General features: G+C 42.3%; 1 protein-coding gene across 7 annotated transcripts in view; it reads right to left on the reverse strand.

Moving 5' to 3' along the window:
- The window catches only part of JAKMIP2 (janus kinase and microtubule interacting protein 2), an 81231-nt gene that overhangs the window by 18481 nt on the left and 42988 nt on the right, over positions 1–19762 (reverse strand). For 4 of the 7 annotated variants that reach the window (XM_083430758.1, XM_083430754.1, XM_083430755.1 and 1 more), the window contains exons 2-5: positions 14829–15098; positions 7869–8366; positions 1528–1737; positions 183–281 (exon numbers count right to left, since the gene is read on the reverse strand). In XM_083430758.1, the coding sequence (XP_083286884.1) occupies positions 183–281; positions 1528–1737; positions 7869–8366; positions 14829–15032 (1011 nt within the window). In that variant the 5' untranslated portion in view covers positions 15033–15098. Of the gene's footprint in view, positions 1–182; positions 282–1527; positions 1738–7868; positions 8367–9204; positions 9262–10828; positions 11445–14828; positions 15099–17464; positions 17482–19762 lie in introns of those variants that run through there. The other 3 variants (XM_083430757.1, XM_083430760.1, XM_083430759.1) reach the window with 3 other exon arrangements.

A 19762-nucleotide genomic window follows, 5' to 3' on the forward strand; every position in this document is an offset into this window, starting at 1 on the left:
ATGAGGAGCCATGTAAATCATCCATCTGGTTTATGCTGCAACCTGCCCTTGGACCCTTGGAATGAAGGGTGGTGTAGAAATTTAATAAACAAAATAATAAGTCATGGCCCCTTTTAAGTCCTTTTGTTCTTTGTGATATGGCTTTCAAACACCCCCGCTGAAAAAACTGCTAAAACACCCACCAGTTCATTCCGCTCATCCACCAGCAGTGTGTTCCTGTCCTCGAGTTTCCGTATGGTAGCATTGAGCTCTGCCATCCTCTTCTGGTTTCTGCGTAGGTCCTGCAAAGGAAATGTTTAAATCATTTAATACAACAGCTGCATATAGGCAAACTGCTGTCAGAGCAATGCCCAAGGCCAGACAAGTTATTTTGGCGTCTGAGGAAGAAAATCCCACATGCACCTTTCCCCTGAACCCCACCTGGCAAATGAAATAAATAACAACTTGCTGCCTTTTCATGACACCAAAGTTCAGCTGCCTGAGGCGACCACCTTAGTCTGTCTAATGCTACTGGACCTGGTAAATCTATTCTACTGCATACCCATGGCTTAGGTTGGGCAACTGTAATGTGCTCTATGTGGGGCTGCCTTTGATGATTGCTCAGAAACTGAGCTGATCCCAAATGCCAGGTTCTGTACATTTGCTGGATAAATGGACTGCAAGAGCTTCTTGGTTACCAGCTGGACTGTGTAGGGAAGTTTGGATTTGATATCTCGCTTTATCACTATCCCAAGGAGTCTCAAAGTGGCTAACAGTCTCCTTTCCCTTCCTCCCCCACAACTAACACTCTGTGAGGTGAGTGGGGCTGAGAGACTTCAAAGAAGTGTGACTGGCCCAAGGTCACCCAGCAGCTGCATGTGGAGGAGCGGAGACATGAACCCGGTTCCCCAGATTACGAGACTACTGCTCTTAAGTTCTTTGGCAGAAATGATGGATCCCAAGGTAAGGTTACCAGACGTCCCCATTTTCTGGGGACAGTCCCCAGATTTACAAAACAGTCCCCTGACAAAATCCATCTACTTGGTAGGAAGTTGAAAAGTGTCCTGGATTCATTGAAAAAAATCTGGTAACCTTCTTCCAAGGAAGACAAAATGTTTAGCCCCCCCCCCCCCCCCAAGCCATGTCTCTCACCCTCTGGGATTCAATTCATTTATGATTTCACATAAAATAAAGCATTCAAACAATGAAATAATTGTTGCCTAGTATGCATGGGTCTCTCCTGAATCAGCCATGAATGCAATGGGCGTAGGTAGGCCACTATCTCTCAGCTTCGACACCCCCACTTTACATAACTGTTGAACAGATTATTTTAAATTTGAACACTTCCATGTACTACAAAAATACTAAGCTTTAACTTCCATAACCATTTTTGCAAATTGTGCAGAAATTGAGCATATTGAAGTGCAGTCTTACGCCAGCCACAAGAGGGCACGTTTCATGCACCACAAATGGATGCTTCCTCGTGGAAATGATGCAATAAGTGGGCAAAGTGTATCCAGTCAAAGCCCAAATGTTCCCCTTTCTTACAGGACTGCTGCAGTGTTCAGAGCCATCTCCTGCTCTGCCTGGGATCTCTCTTTTGGGACTGCTCATGTTACATTCGGCCTCCTTTACTAAGAAGAGCTGTTCGTCCAAAGCCTCCTTCTGCAGTTGAAGTTTCTGAACATATCCAGTCAGGGTCTCCAGCTCTTTCTCCAAGGAGAAGATGGTTCTGTCTTTTGCTTTGATCTCATCCATCTGAATTTAGACATGGGAGGATAGTGTTATTCCACAAGCCAGAGCAGTGAGCCAACGTACTTTCTACACATTCATGAAGGCAGTTTACAGAATACAGAAGCTCAACTTGTTTACATTCAAACAGGCCTTTCAATCTATGAACAGAAACTTTTCAGTCAATTGTTTTACTCTCTCCACCCCCTACCATTATGGCCGGCAACCTTTTATGGTCAAGGAATGATTATACAGCTGTACAGCAGGCATAAATCCAAAAGGCAAAAAATCCCCATATCTGTGTCTGGATGTTTAGAAAAGATACACCTGTCAGATTTTTGACTGTTATGTCATGGCAAGTGAAAAAGCTAAAGGAAAAATAGATTGCAACTCTTCACAAGCCAAGGCTGAAAACAGGATGTTGAAAAGGGACATATAGATGCTGCAGAGCTAAGAAAATATTTTATTTGGTGGGCACACAACATTTTGTTACGTAGCAGCTATGTGGTGGAACCAGTGCCGGATTTACGTATAAGCTAAACAAGCTATAGCTTAGGGCCCCAAGAGAGTGGGGCCCCCAAAATTTAAAGGAATTTTTTAAAGTTAGAGCTTAATAATTATTTCACTATTAATATCTTTCTTCTTAATTGTATTTCAGTTCAACAATTACTTTTGTAAAATACATATTTTGTTGTGTGCAAATGGCTTTAGATACTTATTAGGTCCATAAATTACCATATAGCATATATTCAACACAAAAAACAGCGACAATTTGTTGTTGACAAAGGACAGCTGGACATATAAAGGGCCCCATTACCTTCAGTAGCTTAGGGCCTCATCAAACCTAAATCCGGCCCTGGGTGGAACTACCCTAAACAGAATTATTTTGGCCTCGTGATTTTTTCTTCTTTATTTCTTTCTGTATCTGAGCTCAATCCACATTCTGATACTTGCCCAAAATGAGACAACTTGCAATGTTTAATTGTGTGATCGACAGATCAGCATGTCCCCAAAAGCCAGCTCATAGCTGCCCTATTTACCATATGATTGTCAGGTGAAAAACATGCTGAGTCAGTATGGGGTGATAAATATGGGCTGGTTCAAAGAGCCTACATCTAAAGTTTTCCAGGTGGAAAGGTCCATGGAGGCAGCTGTATAGTGGAAGTAGTATCTGACCCAATCTGACCACATTGGGAGGTGGTGCTTCCCAGTAGCCAGTCATAAAGGGGTGGGGGTTATTACTGCACTAATCAATCACTACTAGGAAGCACCAATCACTACTAGGAAGCAACACCAATCAGGGTTGTTGCACATGATCTTATGCTACTTTCTGGGAGGTTTTGCACTGAGGGTTTTAGAGCATCTAAACCAGACCTGCAGTTAGGATTGAGAAGTTTTCACTCAATTTGTATTGGGTCGCACTACTCTGTGGAAAGGTTGTTGTGTCCTTTAGATATTCTTCTGTAGGGAGTCCTTGTATGGTGGAGAGATTGCTTACATGACCTTATAAAGTAGATATTTCCTACAAAATCAATAAAGTGTGTGTTTGCAGTGCCAAATCTGTAATAAACATACAATTGGTTCTTTTAAACATTCTCAGAGCCATGTGCAAACTACTTGCGAGCAAGCAGGGAAGAACACCTAAAGGGCACCTGTAAGATCTTTTAATGTGAGGTGTACTCCATTCACTCTCTCCATTTAAGATAGTGTGCTAAGGGCATACCTTTGACTTGGACATGGCACATTTTGCTAACTTCTACATATGTTATTCTGGACGGTGTAGGCTAGTTAGAGCAGAACTACACCATACCTTTAAAGCACACCCACACACATTGAAAGCACATGACTTTCCCCAAAGACTCCTGGGAACTGTAGTTTAACCATGCTGGGAATGGTAGGTTTTTTTGCGAGGGGGACGACGACGATGATGAGTGCAGCTTCTGGGATTCTTTGGGGAGATTCATGTACTTTAAATGTGTGTTGGATGTGGTTTAAATGGATGGCATAGACCTGCCCACAGTTTTATGGCAAAGGCTCTGTGTCTTTAATATAAGCTTGATATCCAGAAGTCAGTCAGCTCTTTTGCCTGTATGGGAATGCAGTCACAGGGAAACCTGATTTTCTGTATGCAACTCTATAAAAATGAAGCAGTTGTCCATAAAAAATGTCAGTAGTCTTAACTGCAGTACTGGTTGTTGAACTATACGTAAAACGTTTAGCTTTTGCAGTCGATAAGATCAGTAGATGCTGAGCAGCTTTTCATTTTGCAAAGTCATACAAATGTTTGCTTATGTAAGATGAGTATAGAACAATTTTAGAACAAGAAGGTGACTCAGATTAATGTCTGGCTAGCATTTATCAACTAAAGTCAATTTCCCCAGCTAAGTGTGGGACTGTATACTGCCCTGCAAAACAGCAACACAGTGCTATCCAGTAAACTAAACAAAGCAAAAAAGCCACAAACAAATGATAGACCCTCAACACTCAAATTTCCCATTCCTCTCTGCAATGTCATGTTCAATTTACTCTGTGTCATCATCATCACCATCATTTATTATTTATACTCCACCCATCTGGCTGGGTTTCCCTAGCCACTCTGGGCAGCTCCCAACAGAATACTAAAAACACCATAAAAGATCAAACATTAAAAACTTCCCTAAACAGGGCTGCTTTCAGATGTCTTCTAAAAGTCAGATACTGTAGTTGTTTATTTCCTTAACATCTGGTGGGAGGGCATTCCACAGGGCGGGTGCCACTACCAAGAAGGCCTGGCCATTACAATGTGAAGTTATTGGACTATAATTCCCATCCTCCCTGACCATCAGCCATGCTAGCTAAAGCGGATGGGAGTTGATATCGAGCAACATCTGGAAGGCATCATGTTGGCTACTTTTGGTATTAGCTTTTCCCTAGCAGTGAAACTGTTAACCAGAATTTAGACCATGGTGTTGGAAGTTGTAGTGCAAAATACCAGGGAGAAACCACACTGGGGAAGACTGATTTTGACTGAGACCTCTCAATGTGAGACTTGAATATGTCATGATTTGGTATGAACTAGATAACAGAAATAAGAATAATAAATGCTCAGCGGAAGAAAATGATTAATTTGGGGTGTCTGTGTGCAAGCATTCACACAAAATGTGTGGAGAATTTTCCACACATAACTCAAAGCCACTTCCAGAGCCTGCAATATCTTGTGATTGCAGAATTCTTAACAGGAGTTGCTTTCCTAAAAGCAAGGCAAAGTCTGTGAGGCAGGGTCTGATCTTGTTTGCAGAGCTGCCAGTCTGGTGAAATGTGCTTTTAAGCCAATATGCATGACACAAGGGTCTGGCTTTGTATGTGGCTCCCAAAAAGTTTGTATTCTGGGCTAGTCATCCAGACAAATTCAGTGCTGTGGACTGAATCCAACACTCCCTCTCTGTATACACTCAGCAGTGTTTGTACACACACACACACACACACACACACACAGAGAGAGAGAGAGAGAGAGAGAGAGAGAGAGAGAGAGATTGGCTTTGTTATTTCTCTCTAGACTTCTGCTTGCCACTAGATGTCTTCCTGCTTTACTGAATATATATATGATTTTGAAAAGTATACTCATGTTCCTTTATATGTATTGTTCTGTGTAGGACTCTGTGCACACTTTACAAGACTAGCAGTGAGAAGCAAGTTGATCCTTTTTAAGCTTGGAGGCCAGAGGAAGAGGAAAATACTTCCTTAAACAGCAACAATCAATTAAAGGCACATCTGCAGTTGATCCTTTACCTTCCACTCTTTAACACAGTTTTCAACATTTGTTTGTAGCTATTGTTTCCCATTTGCTGCTGCTTTGGAGTCTATTATTATTATTATTACTATTATTATTATTATTATTATTTGAAGGGCTTTCCCCCAGTTATCAATTAATCTAATCAGGGATCACATACTGAATTTGGTGATATCACAGTGGCACGTATCCAGTCAAATTTGTTATATGATGACATCACTGAGGACAGAAAGCATCCCTGTTGTCCACCTGGTTGTGTCATACTGTTCTATCAGTTCCACTGCTCACTGGCAGTGCATTTTTGCTACAATCCGACTCTAATCATGGGCACCTCCTTCATGCATGCATGTTGTATCAGAATATCAATTCAAATGCACATCTCAGTTAAGTGAAGCAGTGTGAATGTCACATGCGACGGAAGGTGTCATTTGCCTGCCATGAAACACCTTCACTGGGATTCACATCTCCTCTTTAACCTGCTATCCTATTGAGCAAAGTGTTAGACCCTTTCACAAAGGGGTGTAAAAGAACCTCCTAATGACATATAAAGGAATAATGCATTCACCAAGGATGGAAATGTACACAGAACACTTCACCCCCATTTCACCTCAGCCCTAGAACATTGTGCTCCTTGGGGTCGCAGTAGTGGCAAGCTGCACCCCCACCTGTGGGCAAACAAACACAATTGCAAATCGAGTTCCTGTACTTCCATTTCAAATAGCAGGCTGGTGTGCCTACTTTCATGGGTAAATCTACTTCACTGCTTGGCAAAGACAATTACAGGAACAATGTGAAAATGAGGGATACATCAAAAGAAAGAGAAAGAGAAAGAGAAAGAGAAAGAGAAAGAGAAAGAGAAAGAGAAAGAGAAAGAGAAAGAGAAAGACAGATTATGTACAGTGGCACAATTTGACTTGTTTGCTGAAAACTGGCAGGGAACCATGTGCAGGTCTATATGGATGGCACCCAATGGCATCTTTTAAATCAGGGGTAAGGAACAATCTTCCAGGTGCCACATGCCAGTTGTAAGTGACGAGGACACAGGGAAAAGTGGATAGGACAAAGGATTGCACTTTTAACTTTGTACGGAAGTCTACATTCCAGCCATGCAAAAGGCAGCATTTTCTGTACACACAGCGCACTCCATCCTCCATACAGGCAAGCAAGTGGCTTTATTACAGTTCAAGGACACATCCTAGCAAGGCAAAAATCACCCAAAGAGAGCATGGAGGAGGGCTATGGCCTGGGGAGAAGGGGCGAGTGTCTGGCAGGCTAGATAGAGAGGTGAACAGTCTTCGTATCATGGAATGGATATTTCCTCCCGCTGATTTAAATGTATTCCCCCCAAGAAATGGATTCTCAAAGCAAAAAAGTCATACAGAGTTTCCTGTAAGAAGAGATGGCTTGCCTAGGGAAGGGGTACATGGAATACATTGCCATTTGTACAGTTTTGGCTTATTCCCCCCACCCCACCCGAGGGGCTGTGCTGAAAGAAACGGCTGTGGGCCTCCACCCCAAGTTCACAGAAATATTTTTTTCTTGGCAGCTGCGTACCTATGGACACAATCATGTGGAGTCAAAGAGGGCTGCTTGAATGCGTTGTTCACATGCCCTAATAACAATGAGGGAGACTAACTACTATTATGTAAGTTATGCTCACTGATTTTATATGTCAGTCTCGATAACACTCAGAAGGAGGATGCAATGTTCCCACAGTGAATTTGATCCGTGTGGTGTGCGTGGGGGAGAGGGTGGGCACATTGCCCTGTTTCAGCAGCCAATTCATTCCTGCCCCTGTAACCTTTCTTTTGTCATTGCAGGCACCACATAAGAGTTGTGACAACGGCACAAAACCAGTACAGTGGTACCTTGGTTCTCAAACGCCTTGGTACAACTTGGAACGCCAATGCTGCAAACCCAAAAATAAGTGTTCCGGTTTACGAACTTTTTTGGGAAGCCGAATGTGCTCTGTTTTGAGTGTTGCCACACTTCTGTTTTGACTGTTACGCTGAGGTCTGTCTGTTTTTGCTATTTATTTTGCGTTTTTGCGGCTCTTTTTGTTTTGTTTTTGTGTGACTGTGTGGAACCCAGTTCAGCTACTGACTGATTGTGTGACTGCAGTACATTGTTTATTGCTTTCATTTTATGGATCAATCGTCTCATTAGACAGTAAAATTCATGTTGAATTGCTGCTTTAGGGGTTGTTTTTAAAAGTCTGGGACAGATTAATCAATTTTACATTACTTTCTATGGGAAACTGAGCCTTGGTTTTGGAACACTTTGGTTTGGGAACAGACTTCCGGAACGAATTAAGTTTGAGAACCAAGGTACCACTGTTTGTACTTCTGAGCCCTGTTAAGCGGCTTCCCATCCAGATAAGGTTACTAACCAGTCTGCGGATATCCCTCTCGCTCTCCCACTTGATCTTCGAGATTGCTTCCTGGTGGGATTGGTGCTCACTCCGGAGATCCCCCGCTTTGATCTTATCCGCCTGGATCATGTTGTTCAGGGCTTCGTCCACCTGCTTTTTGGCAGACTTGAGTTCGGTAATTTCCTGCAAAAGCTTAAGGCGCTCAGAGTCAAATTGTTTCCTGGCCTCTTCGCGAGCCTCAATGGTCAGTGCTGTCCGTACTTTGTCGCTGCTCCCTTCCCGCAAGGCGTACAGGGCTGACTTGAGCCTCTGGATTTCACTGTCTCTGATTTTCATTGTCCGAGTCATTTCTTGCTCGTGCTGCTTGATGAGATTCTCCCGCACGGCCTGCAGCTCCTTCATCTTCTCCTCATGGAGCTTCGCTTTCAGTTCAGTGATCTGCACTGTCTGCTTGCGCTGCTCCAGCTCCCGGATCCGCTTCGTTTCTTGGGTTTTCTCCCTTTCGAGTCTGCTTACCTACAGGAAGACAATAAAGGAAGGGAGAGAGGAAAAATAGATGTAATGAAACAATTAATAATGATGACAATGACTATCCATTACATTTGTTGTTACATAAAATGTTTCAAAGCAGATGGCAATTATAAAAAAGTATACCAACACAGAAGTTTAAAGCAACAGCAAAAGAATTAAACTTCCTTGGTATTAGTATTAGTACAAATACTCCTTCTGCAATTTGATAAAAAGGCTGAATCCTAGCCTTCCCTACAAAAAGGGTGAACACAGCAGTAGGCTGAAGTATGATTATAGCATATGATCTTAGCTAAAAATCAAATGCTGGGGTAAACAGATCTGTCTTTGCTTGTGGCCTAAAAGTTGATAATGGTGATATAAGTCTTAAAAATGTTCAGAGAATTTGCAGTTGTCACACAATTCCAAATGGCTTCTTTTTCTTCCAAGAGTGAGACCAAAAGCTTGTTTACTAATGTAGCTAAAGTCCTGAGCAGCAAGTTTCCAACCAAACCTTAACGGAAGTGTGAACCCTGAGTCCCAAGCAATTCACACCTGAGTTAATCTGATCTCCACCTTTGGGGAATTGCACACTGATTCAGATGCTCGGCTTCCATTCATTCTGAATTATAGAGATAAATTTCTAAGACTTTTTGTTATGGTTGCTGTTGCTATCAGAATTCTAGGTTTGGAAGGGACCCCAAGGGTCAACTAGTCCAAACCCCCGCAATTCGGGAAATCTAACACATTTCCTTTGTATGTGTTCCAATACACCGTATTTCAGGCTTAAAAAACTAGCTCATGAGGGTGAAGATACAGAGGGAGAGAACAAGGATATGTGCTTTACCTGCAAGCAAATTTGCGAAGCTATCTGGGAGTTGTAATTCATCCAAAATACATATTTTGTTATGTGCAAATGGCTTTAGATACCTATTAGGTTCATAAAAAACAGTGACAATTTGTTGTTGACAAAAGACAGCTGGACATAGAAAGGGCCCCATTACCTTCAGTAACCTAGGGCTTCATCAAACCTACCGTATTTTTCGCTCTATAACACGCACCAGACCACAAGACGCACCTAGTTTTTGGAGGAGGAAAACAAGGGAAAAAATATTCTGAATCTCAGAAGCCAGAACAGCAAGAGGGATCGCTGCGCAGTGAAAGCAGCAATCCCTCTTGCTGTTCTGGCTTCTGGGATAGCTGCGCAGCCTGCATTCGCTCCATAAAATGCACACACATTTTCCTTTACTTTTTAGGAGGGAAAAAGTGAGTCTTATAGAGCAAAAAATACGGTAAATCTGGCCCTGCATATCAGTCTTACTCAGAATATGCAGCTTATTCTGAAAAGGAAAGTATGGCTTTTGAGCCAAGGTGATGATTAACCCTTTGCTCCTCTGTGTCTCAATTTCACAAAATACTATCTAAGGGTAAGCAAGGGGAGATTCTGCTCGTGTCAGGCCTGACTTCAGAAAGCAAATATAAAGACTATAACTTCACAAAAGATGGCTTACATTACACAGGTTATTTCTGAAGAATACCCCCCCCCCCCGCTCTGCACTATTCTCTGACACTTGAACATGAACTCTCTTAATTGTGTGTATGTGATTTGTTTTACTGTTGCTGAATTATCCTGTCATCTGGAGAATTTAGTTTTGTTTCTTCTATCTACGAATTAAAAGACGCATAAATCAAGCTGAAGAGATCATTTACAAAATTTGCTGTAAATATATATATGCCAGTCAGCATTCCTGCATATAGATATAGCCAGTCAGCAATCCTACAAAAGAATAAAAATAGCAGGAAACAAACAAGACAACAACACAGAAGAGGGTAAAAATCAGAACTCACAAATTATTGAAAATAGTGTAAAAGTTAGCAATCTTTAAAAGACTGTGTAAATAAAAAAAATTCGCCTGGTTCTAAAACAATAGCAAGGTAAGGGCCAGGTGACTCTCACCTGGGATGGCATTCCACATGCATGACATTGCCACTAAACAGTCCACCTCCAAGGGAGCTTTTCTGCCATTGCAAATAGAAGGCAAGAGGATGAGAGATTTTAAGCCTTCCTTTATGGTCTCAATCTGGCTCGCCCACACCTTATGCACCAGCTCAGTGCCAGATTCATGTATAAGCTAAAAAAGCTATAGCTTGGGGGGCCCAAAAAAAATTAAAGGAAAAAAACCCTGGATGTACATTTCCAAAATATACGATAAAAATCAAATCAAATAAAACCTACATACAGCAACAGTGTTTTGTGTTGTGTAGGCTCCTGTGATGCAAGTAATGGGCCCCACCTGCTAGCCTGCTCCCTAAAATATCACTGGTTTGCTCATTTCTATATATAGGGTGCCTACATTCTACATGTGCAAATGGCTTTAGATACCTATTAGGTATATCATATATTCAACACAAAAAACAGCGACAATTTGTTGTTGACAAAGGACAGCTGGACATATAAAGCTGGACATTACCTTCAGTAGCTTGGGGCCTTATCAAACCTAAATCCAGTCCTGCACCAGCTATTTATTTTTTTAAATAAGCAAGCATGCTTGGGTTAACTACGTGACAAGCCTCACATCTAGCTTGGCCCTTCCGCAACACTGATTATTTCCTTGAGCCCATCTGAAATCTGCTGACAGAGCTTTTGAAGTCTGCGCATTGCAACCTGAATGGGTGGCTTAAATCCGCACTTCATCTTTATTACTTCAGAAACAATATTCAATAGGAATTTTGCCTAAAGAAGGGCTCATGTATGGATCTCAGCACTCGCCCCTATAAATATTTCACGGTTCTTGACAGAAAACAACAACAATAATGTCTTTTCTGCACTGTAAGCTGCTTTCAACATCATCATGAGGGCAGACTTCAAGTGCAGCCTGATAGTGACAAAAGCAATTTAGTGAGGGAAAAAGACTTGGATAGAGAAACAATTTTGGTTTAATACTAAAGCTTGCAGGGGGAGGGGTGTTCAGTGCACAGTGATGACCGGGGAAAGGCTTTTGTTCAATAAATAAGGCTTTCCTTTGAGTATTTCTTTTTCAACAAATATAGTGAAATACAATTTAAGGGAAAGCAAAGAAATATTTAAAACCATCAGGGAGGCCCACTCACTGATAACACCAAGGAAAAATCAATATAATATTGTAATAGGCTTGCAGCGATGAAGCCTTGTCAGAAACTGCACTTGTGGACTTTTCTGTGGAGGGAAAAAAGGGACTATCTGTGCTCAGCCAACAACTCTGAGAGGCAAGTAAGGCTGAGATGAGGTGACTATCCCAAGTCCACATCGTGAGTTTTGTGGCTCAGTTGGGAACTGAACTCAGGTCTCCTTGGGTGAAGTCCAAAACTCAGCCCACCTCACCAGGCGTGGAGAATCTTTTTTCATTCCGAGGGCCTCATTGCATCCAACCTCCTTGGACCACATACTGGCAGTGGGCAGAGACAAACAAAGGTGGGTGTGGCCAGAACAGGTGAGGCCAGAAGTTACACATAAACAGCACCCACCATACATAGATTCAGCACACACCTGTTCACATACACATGCACACGCATACACATGGCACACACACATGTACAATTTGGAATAATTGCATATGCATAAGCAGACTTTCACTCACATGCTCCCTCCACTGCAGTTGGGCTTGCTCTATTTAGGACAGTTCGCACAATCGCCTCAATGGATATGGCATATGCTTAGACCATTGAAAAGTACCATACATGCCACCCCAAGCCCCAGTGGCTATGCAGCTTCCAGTTTGCACATGCCAGGATGAACAACGTTTCATGTTCACCGTATGCATGTAAGGATGATCAGGATTCCTTATTGGTTAGAAAGTCTCCACACACACCTGTACCCATGCAGGGCTGGTAGGTACATGGGGGGAGTCACTGGGGTCCTGCTCCGTATTCAGAGTGCTTATGCATAGAGGTCACCATGTGAATTTTCCCCATGACATTGAAAGAAGACTTCGGTTTGGAATAATTGTTGTAGGGTGATTCTGGGGACATGTTTTAGTTAGCTGTCTCCAGAAGCGATATGAAAATAGCTCTTGCCTAAGGAAGAGCACTGATCAGTTTTAGTTCTGATGTGAAGACTTTGGTGACCTATGCTGAACCCAAATTGCTCTTTGGAAACTTTTTCTCTCCTTAGCATTTATCTGGTTTAAAATATATTCCATACCCATGGACGAAGGAATAAAATAAAGAAGGGGGGAATGCTTTTGTTGCCTCAATACATCTTGGGATAGTCACCTCATCGCAGCCTTACTTGCCTCACAGAGTTGTTAGAATAAAATGAAGAAACTCCTTTGAATGCCATCTTGAACTCCTTGGAGAGTTAGATAAAAATGTGCCAAAAATAATGGCTTAATTTGCTTCTCTTAAAGTTATCCAATACTTATTGGATTTATTTTTATGCGCCTCTTTTCTTCTGTCCCACCTGGACTTCTGGAATTCACCTCTGTTCAAACTGTGTTTCTAAAATTGTGATGATGATCCCGCAGCAATGTACAGTAGATGACACTTTTCTGCTGTTGGGACAATCTTGCTGATCCTTCAGGTATTTGCTATGGGACCCCTTTGTAGAACACAAGAGTACCATTTAAGGAAGGGGCCTCTTACCCACCCTCTGTTTTATAACACATAAGATTATTACTCAGGAATATCTCTCATTACTATAAGAAGGAAAAATTACAAGAAATACTGCAACGAACACCATGAATCTTCTCGCTGCTCTTAAAATCTGGTTGCCCCACCCATTCTCGATATATGACGTGGGTCCCTTTGTCTCTCTCTTGTTAACAGCACATTCCAAAAAGCTGCAACCAACCAAGAGATGCAGATGTCTGTAGGGCTGGAATGAAGTGGCAATTGTCAGGACAACCTCCTCCTCACGCTACATCTTCCAGGCCTCTGGCAACTAGCCTACGGTTCTTAAGTGAACTGAGCAGCTAATTTTTCCCTGAGTGCTACAGGATCTGTGCCAAGGAAAGGGGGGGGAGGGGACCCAACACAAGCTGTCTTTCAAGATTGTAAAAATAGAGTGCAGCACATGATGAATTGGAAACAAAAGCTCAATTTCCACTCACTTACACATAGGTAAGTCCCACTGACATGATTGGGGCTTCTGCACATATTTTTTTGGGCGTAGGTTTACAGCTCTCCTCTCATTCAAAATTATTATTTTGTTGCTAAAATGGGCTGCAAATTAAGGACTGACTCTCACTGGAGGGCCAAAGGAGAAATACTCTGGAGTACACTATCTTGTCTGATATTAATGCAGCACTGAGTCTTTCTTTCATCCCAATCATTCTACAATGAAATAAACTGGATTTCAACAGACACATTTGATTGTCCTCTGAGGTTAATGGGAGCCTTGATCTATGGACAGCCCAGAAAGGTCTTCGTGATGAAAGACTTCATGGAAGTTAAAATGGTACTGCTTAATTATGGAATCCAGTGGCAGCCTAGATTTGTTTTGCCTGAGGCGATGCTTATTGGCAAAAGAATCAAAGAGTCTGGGTCACTGATGTCGATTACAGTTCTCTGGGCAGCGAGAGAAAGGGAGAGGAAATCTTCCTCAAGAACCTTATAAAATTGCTAGTGTGGCTGGACTGCAAATTCAAAGTGGCAAGACAGCGTTAGAACTGAAGCAGATCGGCAAGTAAAATTCATAGAGAATCTGGACGTCATTTTACAGCACAGGTGGAAGAATGCCATTTTGTTAAATGCTTCTGAAAAGGAAAAGAAAGGTCCAGCCATCTTCCCATTGTGCTAGTTTTTTGACACAAGAGCATCCATAATGTAACTCTCCTCTGTAATCTGAAATAGTACAGTTGAATTCTACAGTCCCTTTTCCACCTCATTCTGCAGCCCAGGAACGCATGAAGCTGTCAGAGCACTGATCTATCTACATCAGTGCTGTGGACACTTCCTGACAGCAGCTCCCCAGGGTTTCAAGGCTGGGAACTTTTGCATGTTTCTACCACTGAGCCATGGCCCTTTTCCATAAAGCCAGTTTTGAACGGTGTCAGTACTAAAAGCAGACTGACCATTCATCTGTCTAGTATCCTAAGAGGACTTGGGTAAATACAAAGAATCAACTCACCAAATGGTATATATGGGGAAGCTTGCCTGCTTCTTAAATATATGCTAAAGAGCAGCACAGATGGCTGTGGCTGGCTTTGTAGAACATACTGCACAGGCTGGTTGCTGCAGCTCCACCCTTAGTTACTGCTTTTACCCTGCTGTTCCGTTGCTATAGAGTAAAAGCCTATCCTGGCATGTATTACTGAAGTGTGTTTTGTCTTTACTTCCCGTTTAGGGAAGTCAGAAGCAAACCTCACAAATAAGCATTGCAAGCTTGATTCATTCCCTCGTCTGGGATGGCGGGAAGGCGTATTTAATTAATTCCTTGCAATGTCATGTTCTTTTTAATCACGGGCTGCCTCTGACTACCATTTTTTCACTCACCTTAGACTTCTCCTGATGAAGCTCAATTTGAATGTCTGTTAGCTTGGTCCTGAGATCTTCATTGGCAGCTTGTAAGGACATAATCAGTGCCTCAGGCTTTTCAGCCTTGCTGCGTCCTTTTTTTGACATGGCTGTTGGCTGTTGTGAGTCTGTGCGTGAGAATCCTTTTTCAAATGGGAACAGCCATTTTTTCTTTCTTTCCATTAAAGTTGTCTCAGAACCTACTGTGTAACATTCGTAAAGATAGCCCCATCAGCTCCTTGGGCAGTCCTGGGAGAAATAAGATGAGACAGCATTAGTTAGCAAGTTCAGTGAAAGCTGGAGTCTGCTTAGCAACACTCAATATAAAGACAATGTTTTGTTTTGTTTTGTTTTAAGGATTTAAAAAACTGTCCCAGGTCATATATGCCACCCATGAACCATAGAGTTCTTGGGAGGTATATATGACAATTTAAAATCCACAATGCAATATTAAAACAGCATAGAACAGTCAAACACAATACTGAGAGGAATAAAAACATTCAACTAGATAAAAATTAAATAATTTAAAATGCCAGGCAAATAACAATGTTTTAAACTTCAATAGGGAATAATAGAGAATTGGCTGAAGGCGTACCTTCCTCATTCCAAAGTCATCCCACCATCACAGAGAAGCCCCTGTTATATGTACATGGACACTATAATTCTCCTATTGATAGAGCATGGAGAAGGGCCTCTGTGGCCACGTTTCAGAAGCTGATAGGAATAACCATAACACAGATTTCAGATTATATTTTCCACTGGCATATACTACAAGGACGTTAGGGTTGGTGGGAGGTCAAATGTATTTTTGGGCACTCTGTGTCAGATGCAACTAACCTGGTGCTCTAGTAGAAACCAGTGCAAAGACACACATCCTGGGTGTCCACCGCTTCTCCCCCACCACTTTGTCACTTACTTAATGGCCTTGAGATTTCATTACTCCCTTTCTGCTGTGCTTCATTTTATGTTCAGTTAATTCATGGATGCATTTAACCAATTAATGGCTTGGCTAGAGATTAAAACCAGATCTGTGATCAGCTAGAAACCAGCCATAGTTTGCTAGTATTTTTAGCACCTATGCATTTTCCTCCTTGTCATCTTGATTTCCAGGCATCTACCCACGTGGCTGAAGAAACCTTCCCAATGGTGCATGCGTTACATTGCAGAGAAGCCATACAGAAATGGGACAGGAGAAGAAAGGAGTAAACATCAGCTGCTTTTTTCCTGCCTTCTTGCTATGGTCTGCTTGTGTTTTTTCCATATATCTGCTGATCTTGCATAAGTTATTAATATTGTCTTGGAGTATTGCAGTTGTCAGGTTGCAACCTGGAGATCTGTTCTGGCCCTTTACATATTTAAGGGAGTTTAGGTTTCTGTTGCACAGTGCTCCCTTAATTTTTATCTCCCCCCCCCCCCACAACCCTAATGCTTGCAGCAAGCAGAACCCCAGGGGAAGGAGGAGGGCAAAGTAGTGAAGGAGACTATTCTGGAATAAGCTCTGATTTGGAAATGGCACAGTGTATGGGGCCAGTCCACTCACTGTTACAAACCGTATGTTGCAATTCATCTAGGAAGGATTTAGATTGCATTACCAAGCATGGGGGTTGGAATATTAGGTCTGTAATAAATTGTTTGGAGAGGTGGGAAATCTGTGCTCTAAGAAGCAATTTCCCATTGGCCTGGGGACTCTTGTTCAAACAGGAATCTTAATTATATATACTGTATATATATTAAATGGGTTGTAGCACTTGTCAGTTGTAGTGGGGGAAAACCTGGAAAAATACTGGCAATGAATCCTGAAAGCTCAGAAACCAGAAGGCAAATCAAAGGACCCTTACGTTAGTCCTATTTTTGAACATTTGGGCTTGGCAATATCAGAGCTTTTTTTGTTTGTTTCAAAGACTGTTGGAAGACTCAGCTGGAGAGATAGGACTTGTCACAACTCCCATACTGTCAACCACCAACATTTCCAATTATGTTAATTAAATGTGCAAATTAGCAGTGGCCCATCCGTTCAGAATAAACTCCAGTGTTGATTCCGCGGCTAGAACATCCATGGTGTCTGAGGCATGAATACCAATACCAGCTGCTTGTACAGAAGTCTCACACTGGCCAGTCCAGTTATTTGCCAGCATTGTGCTTTATGTGATTAGACCAGTGGCAATTTATCACAAAAAATGCAATGCAAGCCAAGTCTGAAATTTCTGTAAGACTGCATATGCAGTGTACATCCAGTTTAAAGAGGTGGGGTGGGAGAGAGATAATTTCTTTCTGGGTGTGCTTATTTAAAGTAAGGAATTATAGCTAACAGCTTTAGCTGTAGCACATAGCTTCATTGTAGCACCAGGAAGAATCTGCTCTGGAGATGCCTTTCCTCATTGGCTGCAGGTTACCCCACAATTTGAACTCTCTCATAATGCTGCAGATGGCACACATCACCAACTGCAGTCCTGCAGCATGAGCATTGCTCAGTGTGCTGGATGTGCTGTTTTAAGGTCAATCTACAATGAGAGAGCATTGGCCCATAAAAGATGGATGCTTCCGCTTCCGAAATAGGATACCTTTGGCTGTGTATGCCTAAAAGCATAAAGAACGACGGTTAAAAATATCATTACCACACAGATGGAATGTCTCAATTCTACCCACATAGCAGGGAGGGTGTGATGCGACCATGTTTAGCAGCTGCAGAAAGGCTTAGTTGTGTCGGTACACAGGAAAATATGAAAGAGAGGGAGAAGGGATCCATAATGAGGAAATGAGTTTTGGAGATGCCTTCAAAAAGGCTTGCTTATTCATTCTTGATTTATCAGATATAAAGTGCTGATTTCCCTCTCCTCTGCAGACAGACATATGTTACGCTTGGCATTTGTCTTTGCTTACAGATGTATCCAGGCAGCTGTGACACACTGAACTAGTGAGATAACAAGCTTTAGCATAAATGCAGCGGGCAAGTTTGCTTACAATCCTTAGAATGCTGACTTGGCACTCTCAGCAGCTATTGGGACGTGCTGCTCAGTGCTCTAGAATTAATCATTCTAATCGGATTATGAATTAGATATACAAGAATCAAGCCTAGGACCAAAGACACACACACCAAAATTCCACTGCACAGCATGGAACACAACAATAACAAACCTGAACAGTTTATACAAACACTAAAGTGGCTGGAGTGGTTGGCCTGTTGTTGTTTTCAGTGCAGTTACACGCAAGCATATCAAATAATTCAGATAACTGCTACACACAGTAGCCACTGTTCTGAAGCAAGAGGTCACAGGAATCCACTGGTAACAAGACCATAATGTTCAGTGGATAATTAGAATGCAACCCTTCTGTGGCTTCAGGGGGATTTCATGGGGATGGTCATCAGCAAGAGTAAGTTCCATAGCTTAACAATGTTCTGCATAAATAAGTACTTTCTCCCTATACAGTCCCAATCTCCAAAACCCATGCCCTACAATATGTGGAAAACTAGGATGTGCATCTTCTGGTATGCACTCACATGCACATTAAATGACTTGTGCAAGATTGCACCTCAGACAATTTTGGGGCCATGGCACCCCAAAATTGGATGTCCTGATGCAGTCCATGCAGCCCTCTAGCCATCTCTTATCCACACATACCTTTCCTCTGCTCTCTGCAGGTATGCTCCATGCTTTAAAGCTCTAAGTCTGACCACCACTGCTTTTTTTCTTTGTTTTGTCTGTGAAAACCTGCTCTTTAGCACTCACTCAGAACAAATGTCAATCTGCTGAAAACCTGAACTGATGTTTGCTCCAACTGAGCACTAAAGAGCAGGTTTTTGTGAGGAAAGCTCAAGGAGGGAGGGGAAAGGTGCTCAGACAATGAGCTTTCGAGTGTGGATCTATGCCTGGAAAGAGTATAGCAAAATATAAATGCAGCTAAGGCCTCAATGTAGCAGGCACCAAGACTGCTGGTAGTATATATCCTCCCCCCATTGCCTTTAATTGCTTAAGAATTTTTGATTAAGTCCCTGGTAGGAGCCATGTAAAAAAATGCTGTTACAGCGCAATTCTCTTCTAACACTTGTAGAAGCAGGAGCAGCAATATGTTTGCCACAACAGTTCAGCATAGATAAAGATTTATCGGAGATTAAATTCTGCTCCCATCCAATCTTGGAAAGCAGTTAAAACTATGAAGTGAGCACACATTGCCGAAGATCCTGTGGCTAGACTGTCTGTCTGCAGCAGCACTTAAAAATGTACACCGCAAAATATGAATCTGGTTAAAATTGACCTTGTCAGATCAAAGGCATCCTTTAAGAGAAGGCATGTGCTCTCCTACTGTTCAGCGTTTTACTGAATGATCATTGTTGTCACTGCCTTGTCACTCTTCTGTGAAACGAGAATGACATCAAACCCCTTCTTCATAAAGGCATTTGGGGCTGTTAATGCTGTGGTGTGCACACACAGTCCAAGTCTGCACATGTTTACTCAGGAGGAAGTCCCACTGTGCTGAATGGTGTGCATTTAGGATTGCAGTTTCAGTGGCACAGTCCCATGTCGGAAATGCCCCTGAATTAAGTGAGCAACCTTCACTGACAGGGGGCAGCTAGCTTGAAATATCCCCGACTCTCCCTGCTGCAGACATAGGCAGACAGAATCCTTTTAGGGACTAGGTCAGGCATCACATTTGGAATCAATAAGGGGAATGTTCTTCCCAGCTCCATTCTTTCTTATCCTCTTTATACGCTCCTATTTGGTTCTCATGCATGCAGGGAAGCTTCTCCTCCAATGCAAATAGCAGGTGTGCTTGTGTGTGTGTGTGTGTGTGTGTAGGTGCCATTCTGGACTGGGGACAGAGCCGGGCAAAGAATTATAGCCCCCCCCCCACCAGCTCTTACCTGGAATAGTTCCCCTGTGCCTACAATTTACTTAGAAAGAAAGCCATTTATG

Source organism: Podarcis tiliguerta (assembly GCF_965153285.1).
Source record: "Podarcis tiliguerta genome assembly, chromosome: 2".
Lineage (NCBI taxonomy): Eukaryota > Metazoa > Chordata > Lepidosauria > Squamata > Lacertidae > Podarcis > Podarcis tiliguerta.